Source organism: Phalaenopsis equestris, unplaced genomic scaffold, assembly GCF_001263595.1.
Source record: "Phalaenopsis equestris unplaced genomic scaffold, ASM126359v1 Scaffold000008, whole genome shotgun sequence".
NCBI lineage: Eukaryota > Viridiplantae > Streptophyta > Magnoliopsida > Asparagales > Orchidaceae > Phalaenopsis > Phalaenopsis equestris.
In genome coordinates this window covers 496,319-514,448 of record NW_018164450.1, presented here as the reverse complement: position 1 = coordinate 514,448, position 18,130 = coordinate 496,319, and the positions used below count along the sequence as shown (strand labels likewise).

The 18,130-nt window shown below is 40.2% G+C and overlaps 1 protein-coding gene across 3 annotated transcripts in view; it reads left to right on the top strand.

The window, feature by feature from the left end:
• The window catches only part of LOC110018310 (calcium permeable stress-gated cation channel 1-like), a 128,125-nt gene that overhangs the window by 95,371 nt on the left and 14,624 nt on the right, over positions 1-18,130 (top strand). For 2 of the 3 annotated variants that reach the window (XR_002293347.1, XR_002293348.1), the window contains exons 11-12: positions 5,762-5,995; positions 15,944-16,283. Coding sequence is in view for 1 of the 3 variants with exons in the window: in XM_020715590.1 (XP_020571249.1) it covers positions 5,762-5,995; positions 15,944-16,216 (507 nt within the window). In the remaining 2 variants the exon portion in view is untranslated. Of the gene's footprint in view, positions 1-5,761; positions 5,996-15,943; positions 16,324-18,130 lie in introns of those variants that run through there. The other variant, XM_020715590.1, reaches the window with a different exon arrangement.

The window sequence follows — 18,130 nt, the reverse complement described above, 5'->3', positions numbered from 1 at the left end:
AGCATTATATCTGTATCTGACCTGTTTCCAACGTGGACATGAACACTATTTGAAAGTGTCCATGCTTCATAGCTTTGGGTGAAAATCTCTCAAGATTTAGGTGAAGTGAAGGTCTACAAATTATAGAATATCCCGCTTTATTTTCAGAGATGTAGATATGGAAACGTAGTTAAATAATTATATATTATAACCTTATGAAAATTGTCATGTAGTAACCATGTAGCTAATTGTTTTTGTAGTTGGAAGTTACCTAGTATAATTTAGAATTATATTGTCTAAATAGAAGTGAATACTAGGCTTTAGCAATTTTCTTATGGTACAAATACTTTTGATTAATAAATCATATTCACTCAAAATGTATGATGGATGGTGAAAATTGTGTTTGGATAAGTGAACTCTATTCTCTAGCATCAAAGAGAATATGGATTAAATCTATCAAAGTAAATTAGGATGCATCATTATTCGGGAAACGTAAATAAAAGAGCATTTCAAAATTAACGAGTAGAAACATGTTTTTTAGCTGAAACGCCTTTCTCATATTGTTGGTTTTCTTCTCATCTTGCTAATTCACGATTTGTCATCTACAACTTTCTCTCTTAGGTTAAGCAGCCATCAACATAAAAGATCTTATATCCTCTGTGATAACTAGTTTTGTGAAAGATGAATAGTCTAAAGACATAAGAGGAATGAATGATATGAGATGTCTAAAGATGAATAGTTGCACTACATAGTAGATATGCATGTTGGTAGATGCATGAAATTGTCTCAGAAGATTGCATGTTTTGAAGAATGAAATAGTTTATACATGAATATCTGAATGCTTGTATGCATATGTTCAGAGAAGTTTAACCTCTAATGATACAGACAGGGGATGTCAGTGTACACACATGCGTAGTGGTTTTTCTACCATCCCAAACAATTGTGATAGTTAGATCGCTAACTGTTGTGTCGGCTGAATAATATTGATCAGGGTGAGTAGATAAAGCTTACCACTAGGGGTGTGAAAACAGTTAAGTTGCTCGTGTTAAGTTTGTTCGCTATGCGAACAAGCCGAACGTGAACTATTTTTTGCACTCGATATATAAACAAGCCGAGCACGAACAAAAATTTGTTTGTTCAACTTTTTTGGGCTTCAATATATAAATATTATATATATATAATTGATGAGTATTTTTTTCAAATAATTTAATTAACTACGACTACAAAGACTTATAATCAATTAAAATTATTAATTAAAAAATAGAATACAAATCTTTTAAATTCCATTTAAATAAATATTTTAATATGAATAATAAGATCTAAATCTCGTCCTTACCCTTAACAACATACGCCTATGTGGCTAGAGATGTCAAAACGGCTTCTTGTTTGAGAATAACTCTTGTTTGACTCTCTAAACAAATGAGTTGAACACGAATAAATTTTTTGCGTTTGATATATTGATGAACTGAACACGAATAATGATATTTTTTAACTAGCCAAATATGAATCGAGCCCGGGCTCACTCAAGCTCAACTCGTTTACACCTCACTTACCACTCCAGATAATTGTGATGTCTACATCGCTAATCGTTATGCCGGTCGGCTAGAGGCAAGTAAGAGTTCTTCCACCCCAGCCAGTTGTGATGTTTAGATCACTAACGGTTGTGCCGATAAGGTAATATTGGCCAGGGCTGCGTTAGGTTGATTTGAAGGTGATCATCAAACAAACAAATATGTATGTAAATGCATATAGAATTTTTGAGTAGTTTCGTTTAAAAAATGTCATTGATGTTTGCATTAGAATATATGATTTTCTTATAAAACTATGAAATACTAGCATTTCTAAGATTTCTTATAGATATAAAAAATGTCAGCTTGCATGTTGAATTATTTTCCTTGATTACTGTAGTTTAATATTGTCATTACTCTCGGGTTATCTTTAGATAACTCATTCCGTTGCTTTAATATCTCTTCGTTATAAGCTTTTAAACAAGATAAATAGAAAATGATAATGTGTATAGAGACGCGAACAATAATGGTAAATGTACAAATTTTTATTATTTGTTTTTTTTAGTGGCTCTTTCATGAATATTTGAATATTAAACAGTTAGTGATAAAAGTAGAATAACAAAGAACTTGTTTTCTCTGTCTGATCGTATGTTTTCCTTTTGGTTAATTCAAAGCCCCGGACTGGTCTTGACACTCTCATTTATGATCTAATTGATCATGACTAAATCAAGATATCTTATAACGTTAAAGTATACAACAACAACCACAAGAATAAGACTTTATCCCACTAAGTGTGGTCGGCTACATAAATCCTTTTTCTCCATTGTGTCATATTGAGTGTCATATTTTCATTTAATTTTAATAAATTAAGATCTTTTTGGTTATACAACATACCCAATCCTTTTTAGGTTTACCTCTATCTTTCTTAACGTAAGTCGATTATAAGACAATGTATGTTCTAGTTTAATTAGATTCTGTATATTGTTAGACATGATACATATGCATGAAAAATATGTATGAGATGCATGATATATATGATATACATGATATTCAAGATAAACATGATAGAAAAATATACATAATAAGTACCACAAAAAAAGATATGCATGATATAAGTAAGAGATATGTAAGAAATAAAAGAAATGAATGATATGAGAGGTATAAATGATGAATAGTTGCACTACAGAGTATGTATATATGTTGGTAGATGCATGAAAATATCTTAGAAGATTGTATGTTTTGAAAAATGAAATAGTTTATATATGAATATCTGAATGCTTGTATGTACATGTTCAGAAAAATTTAACCTCTAATGGTACAGACAGAGGATGTCAGTATATACACATTCATAGCAATTTTTCTACCACTCCAGACAATTGTGATAGTTAGATCACTAACCGTTGTGTCGGCTGAATAATATTGGTTATGGGTGAGTAGATAGAGCTTACCAATAAGGCTGTGAAAACGGCTCGTTGCTCGCGAACAACTTATGTTCGACTCGTTAAGTTGCTTGTGTTCATTTTGTTCGCTATGAGAACAAGTCAAACACAAACTATTTTTTGCACTCAATATATAAATAAGTCGAACACGAACAAAGATTTGTTCATTCGACTTTTTTGGGCTTGGATAATTAAATATTTTAATATGAATAATAAGATCTAAATCTCGTGCATACTCTTAACATCATACGCTATGTGGCTAGGGATATGTCAAAACGACTTGTTGTTTGTGAATAACGCGTGTTTGGCTCTCTAAGCAAATGAACTGAACACGAGCAAATTTTTTGTGCTTGATATATTGACGAGCTGAACACGAATAATGATATTTTTTAACTAGCCAAATGCGAATCGAGGTCGGGCTCGCTCAAGCTCGTTTACACCCCACCTACCACCCCAGATAATTATGATGTTTATATAGCTAATCGTTATGTCGACGAGATAATATCAGCTAGGTGCAAGTAAGAGTTTTCCACCCCAGCCAATTGTGATGTTTAGATCACTAACGGTTGTGCCGACAATAATATTGGTCAGGGGTGCGTTAGGTTGTTTTGACGGCAGTTCTCAAACAAACAAATTTGTATGTAAATGCATGTAGAAGGGTTGAGTAGTTTCACTTAGAAAATGTCTTTGATGCATTCATTTTCATATATGATTTTCTTATAAAACTATGAAATACTAGCATTTTATAAGATTTCTTATAGAGATAAAAAATATCAACTTGCATATTGAATTATTTTCCTTGATTACTGTAGTTTAATAGTGTGATTATTTCCGAGTTATCTTTAGATAACTCATTCTGTTGCTTTAATATTTTTATGTTATAAGATTTTGAACAAAATGAATAGAAAAGGAGAAAATGTGAATAGTAGGCGCGAACAACAATGTTTAGTGGCTCTTTTATGAATATTTGATTATTAAAATGTTAGTGATAGAAGTAGAATAACATAGAACTTATATTCACCGTTTGACTGTCTGTTTCCCTCTTGGTTAATTCAAAGCTCGAGGTTGGGTCGTGACACTCTCATTTATGATCTAATTGATCATGACTAAATCAAAATATCTTATATTGTTAAAGTATACAACAACAGGTCTTTATCCCACTAAGTGGGGTCGGCTACATGAATCCTTTTTTTCCATTGTGTCATATTGAGTCATATTTTCATTTAATTTTAATAAATTAAGATCTTTTTCGTTATACAACATACCCACTCCTTTATAGGTCTACCTCTATCTTTCTTATTGTACGTCAAATTTAAGACATCGACTCTCATAACTTGATCATCAGATGGTTGATGTTTAATGTGATCAAACCATCTATAAGCGACTCTATCTAATATTGTCTGTCACTGAAGTTATGCCAGCCCTTTCACCAATGTATTCATTTTGCATTGTCTTTAAGAGTAAAGCCACTCATCCATATAAGCATTCCCGTCTGAGAAACATTTGGTGTTATGCTTCTCTTGACAGAACAACATTTTGCACCATAAAACATTGTAAGTCTCACCATCATCTTTATAAAATTTTCTTTCTAAGCAGTATTTTTCTATCACACAATAGGCATTCCTTCTCTTCAACCATCCAACTTGAATTCTACTAATAACATCCCTATCTATATCACCATCACTTTGAACAATAGACCCAAGAAACAATAGAACTTTGAACAATAGACCCAAGATATCTAAAATGTTCACTCTTTTTAATGACTTGATCACTCATTGTGACAACCCAAACATTAGATCTACCACTATTAAAACTATATTCCTTGTAATCAACTTTAGATCTACTCAAATGAAAGCCTTTAGACTCAAAAATTCATCTCCATAATTCAATTTCTTACTGAAATCTTTCTCTAGTCCCATCCAAATGAATGATATTGTCAGGGAAAAGCATGCATCAAGGTAAATGTCCAGTAAGATCAACCAAAAGTGAAGCAAAAAGGTATGGGCTTAAAGCCCATTTTTGATGTAATCTGACTGAAATAGGAAAATGCTGGGTCGATCCTCCTCCTTTTTGAACACAAGTAACAACTCTAGTATACTTATCTTTAATGACTTTGAATTCTCCAAAGAACTTCTCTTAGAACTTTATCACATGCTTTTACTTAATCAACAAAAATCATATTTAGTTCCTTCTTGTTCTTTGTACTTCTCCATCAAACCTCTCAATAAATATATAGCTTCCATACAGTGTTAAAACTGTAATATATTTAATTTAAGTTTCATTAATCGCATATACGATTGCACTTGGTTGAGTATTGTTAGTTTCTTCAATTAGCTTATGTCAAATGAGTCCCCACAGAGATTTGAATGTATCACACATTTTTCTTACCATATAAATCGATCATTTTTCAACATTCAGGTCAGTTTACTTATTTAATTTTAATTAGATTTGATAACCCTAGGTGTATAATCTTTTTTTTTGGTCCATTGAGCAGCCTTTATCAGACGAGTGTACAAGGAAATACTGAATTATTTTTTTTTTCATTGCTAAATTTTTTAATCCACTGTTTTCTCAGAATTTCTTGATCATGCGCGTTGCCTATATTTATCATACTATGCTTTACTTATAAAAAATTCTTGATTCCGATATAATATTACCATTTTGCTTCTGTAGAAACTTTTTGATTCACAAAATGGGCAGACAATTCTGTTCAATTAATTGCTTCCTTGAGCATTCCATCAGCGATAAAATTTTTTAAATATGTTTCATTAAGATTCATAAACATATCTTTATTTCCTTATAATTGTGTGCTAACACTGTTAATGCATTGTTTAGGTAATAAATGTTTATAATCAAGAATATGAAAGTGCAGGAGCGTTCTGGCCGGATGTCCATGACCGCATAATCTCTGCGCTGATCATTTCACAAGTTCTTCTTTTTGGTCTGTTGAGCACCAAAGAGGCTGCTGATTCAACGCCTTTCCTCATTGCTCTTCCTATTCTGACGATCTGGTTTCATAAATTTTGTAAGAGCCGCTATCAGCCAGCTTTCAAAAAGTACCCACTACAGGTAATTTTAAAATTACCTTTAATTTAAATTGACTGCATGGATGATAAACTAGCGACTGGAAACTTTATAGCGACAGATTAAGTTAATTGTTCGGTTGTTTCAATTTATGATGATTAAGCATAGAATTAGAATTAATTGAGGCCATTGGAGAATGGTAGCGATAGTGTTGTTAAAAAATAATTTATTTAGTTCATAAAGATTCATAAAGATTGCCTTGATGAATAGAATATATATGAACTAACCAAACGTAAGCTGTTAAAATTCGATTTCTAGTAGTTCGAGTGTTGTGAGGGCAAGTCTGAAGCAACGTTCAGGTTTGTATTCTTTGTTATTTTGAGTTTGCTGGCCTGAATCACAAAAATAACCTATTTGCAACACAAAAATAGCCTATTTGCAATTAGTGATAAAGGCACATACGTCTCTCGAGGCTCAACTTCGATAGGGAAGCCTTATTATGTTGAGGAAAATGAGACTTTGGGTTTAGCCTCACATTGGGCAGTTAGAATATGATAAGATTGATGCTTATTTCTCAAATATTCTATAATATTCTATTTAGTCTTAAGAAGAAGATTCTAGGTGTTGAATCCGATATTTCGAGGAAACACATCGAAGGAATGAAACGTTCTATTAGGAGGCACTTAAGCGAGAGAGAGAGAGAGAGAGAGAGAGGGAGTAGTAGTAAACAAGCAATAAGTGTCCTTTATCCATAATATGACTCTCCTATTTATAGGCATAGGTCTCAATATTACAAAAACACATATTAACTTCATAATCATTAACCTTTCAGGGGGGTATTTTAGTAATTAACAATATTATTTGCATATAATAAAGCCCAGGACCTATTCGTTCGGTAAGAATCGCCGATCGTCTGATAGGTCATGGTTCGATAGATTCATGGTCCGGCGAAGTGCTTCCATTGATCGTTCTGAAGGCTGATGACCGTCTTGAGGGGCTTTCTTTTGACATCTTCTGTCTATTGTTCGGTAAGATATTTTCTCTGTTGCTGTTCTTCTGGAAACGATTGTCTATTGTGACATTCGATCGGTCGTGCTTCCTTCCAGGGTCATCTATTTGCTTTGAGATTTGTGCAGGCACATTCTTATGTGAACATATTTAGTTTCTCGATTTTTTTGCTCCTCGTAAGTTGTCTAGAACATCACATATACCTAAATAAATAAATAAATAAATGATATTATTGTGCAATAATGAACTTTCTTGGATTTTCGTGCCTAGACCATTATAAATAGGATTTGGGGCAAGAGAAGTCTACACTGCTTTAGTTCCTTTAGATTCCTTTGTCCCGTGCCTTCCTCTCTACCTGTTATCCGCGTTGTCTCCGATAAGAGCGTGCTTCTTAAGAGATGAGTGACATGCGGGCGCAAGCCGGTAAGTTAAACGTGAAGCGCAAGTCGTCAGGTGAGACATTTGTGGAAGTAGTGATTAGGAAGAGAGTTGTGTACAAGCATCGCGAGACTCAGCCTGTTTCTCTTGATCTTCTTGCAGGCCTCACTCAGGAGAGGTCTGTAGGACTAGTAAGAGGCCCTCCAGACGACCCTCTTGTGGGGGCACTTGCTGGGGATTAATGTTCCTGTTGCGGGAGAAAGATTATCTGCCCAGGCGGTTGCGGGAGTCATGGTTCCCCAAAGAAGTATTGAGGAGGCGACGACTGAGGCTGAGATGTGGCTTCGCCAGGCTAGGAGCAACTTCTCCTTGGAAGGTGGAGGACGAAAATAGCGGTTGATGATCTCTTTTCTTATTCCTCTTTTGAGTGAGGGCAGATTCTTAGTTTGTAGTTTGATTAGCCTTTTTGATCCTTTCTTTTCAGGGAGCGAACATGGTGGGCTCAGCGCACCGGTGCAAGGTGCCGAGCGAGGTGCTGAAGGTCCGAATTTTGGAGCTCAGGATGACAACCATCAGACCCTCCTCAGAGCTGCGAGGGATGAGGAGGCGACAGGAGGGCGACATGTGTCCTCGGACTTCATACTCCGTTGCGTCGCTGAGGCGGGGGAATGCTTCCTCTTCTTCATGTGGTACCCCTGAGGAGAAGGTGATGAAAGGGCCGCCGAATTACCCGAGAGGGTCGAGCAAGTGGAGAGAGAAATTGTGGGGTTGCATGAGGAGCTCACGGTCTTCCGGAGGGAGATGCTTGCTAGCTGAGAGAGGTTACCTTCTTATGCTCAGACGAATGGGTTTATCTCAGGCGACGCCTCGAACAACCGTCTAGTGTGGTTTTTTTCTTTCTTAGATGTAAATGAGGGTTAGGCATAACATCCCCTATCTCTTGTATATAATAAGAAAATTAAAAAAATATTTTTATGAATTTTGGTGATGATTACTTGGTTGTCATGTAGTTCAGTCGTGTCGGCGGCGTTTTGACTTCCGAGATAGTTCGCGTGTGTATATATATGTATGGGTCCTTTGCTTTTTAGAACTTCCATTCTTTTTTATTTTCCCCTTTTCACTTTTATTGTTTCTCCTTCTCTTCCGTCCAACGTGATAGGCATCATGTTCCAGAAGTATTCCCATGAGTCCGCCTTTCTTTTGAGAGCTGTGTTCCATCCTTAAACTTTCCGGTATTATTTCTGCTCAAGTTCTTCCGAACTCGATTGCCACCATCATGACATATGTTCTCTTATGTCAGAGGATGAGGATCCCATTGTCGATCGAGCTGTTCCACCACTTCTCTTATCGAATCGACCGTGATGGCTACGTCCAGTTCGCCGCTGACACCAATATCCAGTATCTGGGGCTGGAGAATAAAATAAAGGACTCGAAGATCAAGTTCTTGATCACTTCATGCTCGGACGGATGGGGAATCCACACCTTGCCCACCGTGTGAGGTAAGGAAGGTGAAGACACTGCCTGGGAAAGTTCGAGACTTTGGGGCACTGATCGAGGGAGAGAGTCTCTCCCTGTTCCAATACCTCAATTCCGAAGTGATTGAGCAAATGATCCAACTGGACGACGCAAACACCATGAGGAGGATTTGTAGAGTTTAGCGGACGACAGGGAGGTTGCTAGCGAGAGGGTTGTCAGAGAGCGGCATGTTTTGAAGTGGCCCCGTGTGAGAGGCAGTCCCCTCTCGATCGGCAGAGCCTGGGGTTGAATTGGCTTGGTCAGGTCAGTCGAGAAGCTCGATGGGGGTTGGTATTACCAACTCTTTTGTTTGTTTGTGCGGGAGGTATATTCTCATAATTTTTGTGAAATTTTTCAGGTTCTTCGGATGGTAGCGAGGGGGATTCTTCCCGTCTACCTAGCCCTCCAGAGTTTGGGAGTTCTTCATCGTGTCCTCTGGCAGCAGGGGGAGCTCCGCTTATCCCTCTGCTTGAGCGGGTGAGGCGAGTCGTGCCTCACGCCCCATTTTTGTCGGGATTGACTCTGAGGACGGGCGAGGGGCTGCAAATTGGGCAGAGAGTGACATCTCTAGGAGGGAAGGAAAGGTCCCCGTCTCCGATGTTGGCTTGCCCCTCACACAGGAGGGCGTGGTTCTGTCCGAATGGTTGTTCCCGCATCACCAAGAAGCCAGCTTCTGGACGAGTGACCATTATACGCTCATTGACAGGGAGATTGAGTGGTTCCTTGTGAACCAACTGAATAAAGATTATCCTTCCGTCTTGGTCAACACATTTTGGTCTCCCGTTTTTACGAGGAACTTGCGGTCGATGGAGAGAGGGATGTGTTCCAGATGGTTGACCGCTACCAATCTCTCTCTCGGCATGCGTTACACTTCCAGGCCTTCCTCTTGGACAAGGTCTAGGAGGACGTCGGGCGATCCATCTCGAAAGTCTGCAAGCTGAAACGGAAACTGGTTACGTGGAAGTGCAATTGAAGCTCCTCATCGAAAGGGGACAGATGGACACCCAACAGTAGGAGGAAGCATGACTGCTCTTTAGAAGGAGACGAGGAGCTTAAGGAGAAAATGTCTTTAGTGATCTTCAAAGAGGCGTGCATTGAGGGTCTCTCTCGCCAGATCGCGGTCGGCACCTCCTTTGCTACCGAGAGATTCGTAAAGCACAATATCATGGAACCCAAAATGACAAAGTATGGAGTTCTAATAAATTCTTTCAGATTTCGAGAGCTAGGAGGAATCCACATATCAGGAGCTGGTGGTGTCGAGGAGGCAAGGAGGGCAGACTTTGGGGAGTCTTCGAATGTCTAGGTGTAGAACAATTTTGCTCTGTATGCTTTTGTTTATCTTTTTTGTATTCTATTTTCTCTCTTGTTTTGTTTCGTTGTAAAGGGGAGGGATGTCCCCTATTTGTAACATGTCAATTGTTGCAATGGGTATATTTTGTGTTACAAGTTGCTGACGAGCGGTATTTCGTATATATGGTCATCATAGTTGTTTTTTCTCGTAGGGTTTTGTCGTTAGTGATAGTTAACACCATAGCTAAGGCACTAGACTATCGTTGATGCACCCCTTGCAAAGTTTGTTAATGTCGGGTGTTGATTTGTCTGTTTTCATTCAATTTTCTCTTTTATTTTAGGAGTCGTCAGCTTGTCGATCGTCGTATGCTTTCCTCATTCGAATAAATTTCCCTCTCAAATCGGATCACTCATTCGAAGAGAAGAGGAACCGAATAAGAAGGGACATACAACAAATCGACAAACAAGAGAAAGCACAAAACGTGGAGAGCCTATGTGCGGTAAACCTCGCAAGGATAGTTTAAGAGTATTCGCTCAAACAAGATCGGTCGAAAACACCTTAAACCGATATCCGCGAAAGAATACCTACATAAACTACCCATAACCAGAGAGTCAGATGTAGGTGTCTGTTATGGGGTCAAAAGCACTCCCAAGGGGACGTATCCCACTTAGTTAATTACTTCTTGGGGGGTACGTAAGAATACTCTCGATAAAAGGAGTTTGCTTGAATTATTGTGAACTGGGGAAATAGGCACTCAAAGGAAGTTTATTCCGTGTGGGAACAATCTCGATGCTTCAAAGCTCGCACTAAGCTATCGGGGAAACAGTGAGTCTCTCACATCCCGAAATGGGTAACGACTCATTGGCACACGGAGCCCATAGAATAACCTAATCATCTTGACGAGGATATCCCAACACGTAAAAACACATTCGATCCATAAGGGCAGATGACAAATCGTATCCAAAATGAGAGACAGCTCATCGGCATCGGGCCGTCAAAATGATATCAACGAAGTCAAGGAGCGATAAGGCTTAAAGGGGCTCAACAAAAGGGAGGCAAAGTGATCCTTAAAGGTAGAGATGATTGGGACGGGGTACTACGAACCCGTCATCCACAACTACTAGGACCCTAAGTCTACCCGGTCGTGAAGGTAGTCGACCCAACACTTCCTGAGATCCTCGATCAACAATCCATGAATTGCGTCGTCCACAGGAAGCTCGATAGCCCAAAGTTCAAAGGAAGAAAATTTTATCCTATGACTACAAACTGGAGCTCCAAGAGGTGGAACTTATACCTGCCGAAATAGCAAGGATGCCTCAGAAAAGAAGAGAAACGGAAGTTCAACTACAAAGTTAGAAACACTCCAAACAAAATGGCTTATACCCCGTCTGGTTTGGGGAGCCTTCTAACACCCTAAGCGCACTAGACAACCACTTATATAAATGTATACTGTGTCAGTTAGGTTGGAGAAGCACGGGGACTCCTCGGGACATGCAAATATGATTGCAGTTATCTAGAGCGGTCCTCGGTTCTTAAGTATTGTGGAGGCTCTATTAATATGTGCAAGAAAGCAAATGTTACAATTTTTAAATTTTAAATATTTTAATCCTAAAATTTAATTATCTTGAATATTTTATTGAGGATTTTTAAGTTAAAAATTAGGAATTTAAGTCCTAATGAGCCCATGTTTCATCGTGAAATCTCAGATAAACCACAGAAAGAAACAAGAAAAAACACATGCAAGTGCAGGCGTGCAACATGATGCAAAAAGCAAAATAAGCCAAATTAAAATAATAAACAGACCGGTGTCGTTGGGTCGGTAACATATCCCAGAAAAGAAAAAGACGGTCGGACTCTGCATATACATGCCCTGTCATAACTCTATACATCAATATAAAATGCAAAATTAAGATACGGGGCACGAGCATCTGTTCTTGGTCCTCTCCATGTGATTTCTACGTCAAACGCCTCGGAACCCGTGCCCATATCTCATTTCTACTGTAGGACTCTCCTAGACTCTAAAAGTACATAGAGAAAAGAAAAATACTCAATCTTGCATGTAAACAAGTGTCAGCGGAAAAACTCACATGTAAATGACATATCATGAGTCATGCCTTGAAAGCAGGGGAGCTAAATAACACATGCAAACAAAAGAGTCAGAAATCATTACTTGTTTCCCCATAGCGGTACCTGTGTGTGTGCATATAAATAGACACGACTCCCTGCAGAAGAACGCCCTAGCACACTACCATACATATGAAACATGCAGACACACCACACACATAATGCAAAAGAAAGATACATGGCTAGGGCAACCAATCCAACAAAGAACAATAACCAGACATAAAAAAGGCTACCTAGCACCCTAAATCATAGCCTAGCACACCATCTAACAATAAGTGTGTCGACCTAGTATCTAAGTGCGGGTAAGTCCAGGTATAATATGACTTTAATGGGGTTGTCATACAGGCCCCATCCTAAAGATCCGAAGGATTTAAAGGGTGTCACGAAGAGGGGTGACATGAGTTAGATCTATTAGATCTTTTGCACGGTCATACTCGTGTCAATCCCGATGATTTAATTCTCGCATTGCTCACCAAAATCAACCTAGCAATCAATGCTCGTTAAGACATCGCGACCGACACGGGGTCACTCTATTAACGAGTCTGGCTCGCTATCTATGCAAACATGCAAATGCAGGTGCAGACAGTCATATGACAAAGGTGATGAGTGTACCGTGCGATAATGACTCAGGAAAAGATGGGCATGTCGTAGAGACAACAGCCCGAACAAATGAGTGTGTCGTAGCTGCAGTGACCCGGAGATGGGCATGTTGCGACGGCGGTGACCCGAAGATAGTATGTCAAGGCGGCAATAACCGGAGGTGTGCCGAGGCGGCAGTGACCGAAAGGGATGGGCGTGTCGTGATGGCAGCGGCCCCAAGAAGGTGTGTCGAGGTGGTAGGACCAAAAGTGATGGGTGAACAGTGTTGGGCTTGGCGTGGCGGTAGCTGCCCGAGGAAGGTGTGCCGAGGCTGCAGTGATCGAAAGAGATAGGCGTGTCATGGTCGATCGGAGCGAAGTGAAATGCTCGTCGAGCCGGGGTGGTCGATCGGAGTGAAGTGAAATGCTCGTCGAGCTAGGGTGGTCGATCGGAGCAAAGTAAAATGCTCGTCGGGTCGTGGTGGCCAGTCGGGGCGAAGTGAAATGCTCGTCGGGCCGGGACGGCCGATTGGAGCGAAGTGAAATGCTCACCGGGTCGGGGCAGCCGAGCGAAACAAAGTGGAATGCAACATGCACCAAGCAAAAATACAATATGCAGCAAACCAACATACAAATAACAAACCAGGAGCCGTGTTCGTGCTAACTACCTCACCTGGGAAACCTAAGGTTTAGACTTTTGGATATGCGGTATTGCCGCCTCTTGCTCTGGTGAGGAAATGTGGGGAGTTTCTCCCCGGATCTCCGAGGGGGAAACTCTCCACGACGTCGTGAAATGGGTTATCTGCAATATTTTTCCCATTTAGTTAACTCCTCCGGTGTGGCTGGCCGAGAGAAAAGCAGAGAAGGTGGCAGCTTAGTCTCGGCCAGCGGCTGGAAGGACGTCGGAGGCGGCAGCGCCGAGTTTCACCGGCAAGGACGAGGACATGCGTCGGGGGATGCGCCGACGAGGAGAGAGAGGGAGCTCCGGGCTAGGGTTCACGAACGGGTCCTAGCAGCTGCGAGGAGATGCAGAGGATAGGGAGAGGCTGTAGCATAGGTTTTTATATAGGATTTATAATTTTATTATTATAATAATAATAATGTTATTTATTTATTAATCGAAATCCTTGATTTGCGCACTTTTCGAACGTGCACGAAATCCTAACAATATGAGTGTCGTTCCCTGGTAAAATTGACATTCCGGACGTGCTGACGCGGTACGTTTCGCCATCCGGGACCATCTGGACAACTTCGTCGGTGATTGGGCTAATTCGAGCCAATTTCTCGCGCGGCGCGGCGAGTAATATTCGTTGATCCAATTGAAGTCATCTGACGAGCAAAAATGCCGACCGGCCTTCTTCTGGGCGAAAGCTAAAGTATAGCTGGATGAACCTAGCTACGTGTCCCTCAACACGCACTGAAAGGTCCTGGATGGGTGTTTGAATTACCAGATGATACAGATGTGTCGTAGTCGATCTTGAGTTATGCAGGTGGACACCGTACACTCGTGACATCAGAAATTGATGTCAACAATGTCCCATAGGCCATAAGTAATAATTAGACACCCCTCGCAAAACTTGTCTTTGTTGGGTGCTAACATTTAGAATAGAGCTAAAGACGACTGTTTGCAAATCTCTTGCGGAGCTTGTCGCTGCCGGGTGCTGATAGGCCTATAAGACATGATATCTATTAAACTTGGCCAAAGGAAGATCGTTTGCAAACCCCTTGCGGAATTTGTCGCTGCTAGGTGTTGATACATCCCATAGGACACATGTAGTAGTTAGGCAACTCTTGCGGAGCTTGTCGCTGTCTGGTGTTAACATTTAGAATAGGGTCCAACGACCGTTCGCACACCTCTTGTTGTGTTTGTCGTTGTTGGGTATCAGTACGTTCCATAGGACACATGATGATCTTCGTTAAAGTTGGACTTAGGACGATCGTTAGCACTCCCCTCATGGTGTTTTTGTCGCGTGCCGATACGTCCCATATGTCATATGTTGTAGTTAGACATCCCTCGCGGAGCTTGTTGCTGCTAAGTGCTAAAATTCAGAATAGGGCGTAGGATGACCGTTCACACACCTCTTGCGGAGCTTGTTGCTGCCTGTTGTCGATACGTCTCACAAGCCACATGTAGATGTTGGATTGGTACGTCTCTTAGCCATTCATGAAGCCTGCTTCTTGAACGCGACCGAGTCAGTTCCCCCTGGCATAATTGCGTTAATTCTCGGAGTGTACTCACACAAGTTCCACGAGCGTAAAAACAATAGTAGAAAGCTTTGTTAGTGATATCACATATGCCTAATCTTGAATTTTTAGATGAAATATAAAAAATGTAACTTTGTTGCATTGAGCTTTTGAAAGATAAAAAATGTTTTACAGAAAATTGTGATATCTCTAGGGGAAGAATCATTTTAGTTCATCGCCACTCCAGGTTCGAGGGATGTCGTTCCCTTCTTGTCTTTAGTTTGTAGGCTTCTGGTCCCACTCTCTGATGGATAATGTAGGAACCGTTCTAGTTTTGCTTCAACTTCCCGATAGCTCGCCCTTTGGTGGCGAGGTCGGCTTTTTTTAGCGCGAGGTCCTCTGGAGCAAACTTCTTTGCGCGCACGTGCTTGTTGAAGTACCTGGTGGTCTTTCGCTTAACCTCTTCTTGCCTGAGGGTTACGTTTGCTCTGTTCTCCTCGGCCAGATCTAAAGCCAGTCTGACTCCTTCACCGTTTGCCTCGAGCCACTCTCGTAGATCTTCCTCGTCGAAGGTTGAGGCGGAGTGCACCCTTTGGCTATTTGATTAACGTATGATTGTTTTTAAAACACTAAAAGTTGTTTTGAGTATTTTCAAAAAATTATTAATTTATTTTTAGAAACAAAAAATATAAAAATATATAAAAATATACTAAACAAATGTGTTTTTAAAAATAAAAGAAAAAAACATAATTGATCGCAAACAATATACCTTTTCAACTTCTAAAACCGGCAAGCATTAGATTAATCAATGGCGTAGTTCTTCATTTAAACCTATAAAATGTCAATAATACTGCTAGTAAAATTAAGCTTGTTTCTTTTGTATGGATACATTTTGTTGATGCTTTTCACTAACAGGAAGCCATGATGAAAGATACCTTGGAACGTGCCAAGGAACCAAACCTGGACTTAAAAAATTATCTTCTAAGCGCATACATCCACCCAGTATTCAAGGAAGTGGAGGAAGATGACAGCTTTTCTTGTGTTGACAAGGATGGAGAGTTTGAGAATGTGCTGGTGCCTACCAAGAGGTCGTCTCGCAGGAACACACCAGCTCCCAGCAAACACAATGGGTCAGCATCGCCTTCTCTTTCAGAAATTGGTCGAGAGCAGCAGTTGTTAATTGGTTAATCTCTGTATAGTTGTGTTCGCATGTACATTAGTCCTACTTACAACATTGCTTCATTTGAGAGGCCTAGTAAGTTTTTTATCTTGTCCCCATTTTACATTTTTATGTCATCTGCTGGTATTTCAGTTTGGAAGAATCATGAGCTTTTTACTTTTGGGAAATTTACATGCGTAATTCACAATTCTTATGTATTTACATATCTCACACCTAAACTTTCATATTTACATACATAACAATCAAATCTTTAATATCACATAAAAAGTAAAACCATTATCAATTTTTAAAAGTGAAATACACCCTTTCATCCATAGGCTTAAAACACCGAAGTGTGCTATGTATAAATATAGAAGTTTAGGTATGAGATATGTAAATACATAAGAATTGTGTGTTGTATGTGTAAATGTCCCTTGCTTTTAGAATTGTGTATGGAAAAATTGTTTGGAAGCTTTTTGGAAGCTTTTGCGCTACTGTGAATGAGGAAAAGTAAATATTATTTCCAGAAGCAAATAGACGGTTAGAATCAACGCACTTGAAAGGGATAATACAACACACACGACACACAACTCGCGTGAGGGCTGATCCTGGGTGATGGTGGTGAGAGTTAGGGGGCTCAGAGAGGTGGCAACAAGGTAGGGAACGAGCTTTTGGACTGTGAATGAGGGGTGGCGATGGTTATGGGCAGATAGAACAGTATGACTGCACTGGGCGGCAGTCCAAACAGCAGTAGGTTGCTGTTTGGGGTTCCTGTATAGCAGGAAAACAACAAAGGGAAGGTGTTGCGTGCTGCGACAGTGAAGGTGGAGGGCTGTGATAGTGACGACAGCAAGGAGAAGGTAGGAGAAGGTGATGGTGGTGACTGGAACTGCAGAAAACAACAATTGGTTGTTGTTGCGGGTGGTTGTAGTGAGGTACGACGACGGAGAGCGATGTGAGATTGCAATCACCAAACAAAAAATCTAAAATAAAACTTACCAAAAACTACTAATCAAAACCATAATACACACATATATAGGGAAGAACTAAAAAGAAACGAAGGATAATAGGAAAGAAATAATGAGAAAGGAAAACGGGACTGTTTTGGGGCCCCGACTCCCTTCTCTTGTCTCCCATCTCCCGCTATTTGTTTTCCCTATGTACTATAGCAGCTACAATGTCACGAGAAAACTATGCGAGAATAAACTCTCGCGTCATTTTGTGGACAGAAATTGGAGTAATACCTCATAGAATTTTTTGATAAGCTCATTATTATACAATAACACAACAATAACGAAGCCTTTTTCGCACAAAGTGTGGTCGGTTACTATTGACCTCAATTTTCGTGAGGTCTAGTATTTCTCGTAGTAGAGGATCTAGCCTTAGGGGTCTTCCTGCGACTATCTTAGACCCTTAGAAGTGGGCCCCGCCTCGTTTTAGTTCGACCTACTTCCGTCCTCTTTTGGAGCTTCCAGGGACCCGCCTCGTTTTAGTTCGACCTACTTCCGTCGTCTTTTGAAGCTTCGAGTGTGTGGTATCGACTTCTAGCACTTAGAAGGATGAAACCGACATGAGGAAGCCCAAAAGGGATTCCTATAGGACCTTTCTGAGCCTTAGGGTGACCTTCTGCACAATTCGTACTCCCGCGCGCACAAGCTTCGCAATTCGGGGAGTCGACGTATCCGATCGCCGCAATTCGCATTGCCTGCATTGTTACTTGTCGAATGCTCAATTAAACCTTTTGGGACGATCGACCGCGGGTCGAGATTTTGTGAAATTTGAATTTCGACGCGTTTTTGACCCGATTGTCGACGACGACGTCGTTTGAGCGACCCCGGATGACGAAACGAACTGCGCCAACGCGTCTGGAACGCGATTTTGCCCGGGGAGGACACCCATTTTGTCGCGTCGTCGCGCGCGAGTATATTGTGTTTTAACATATA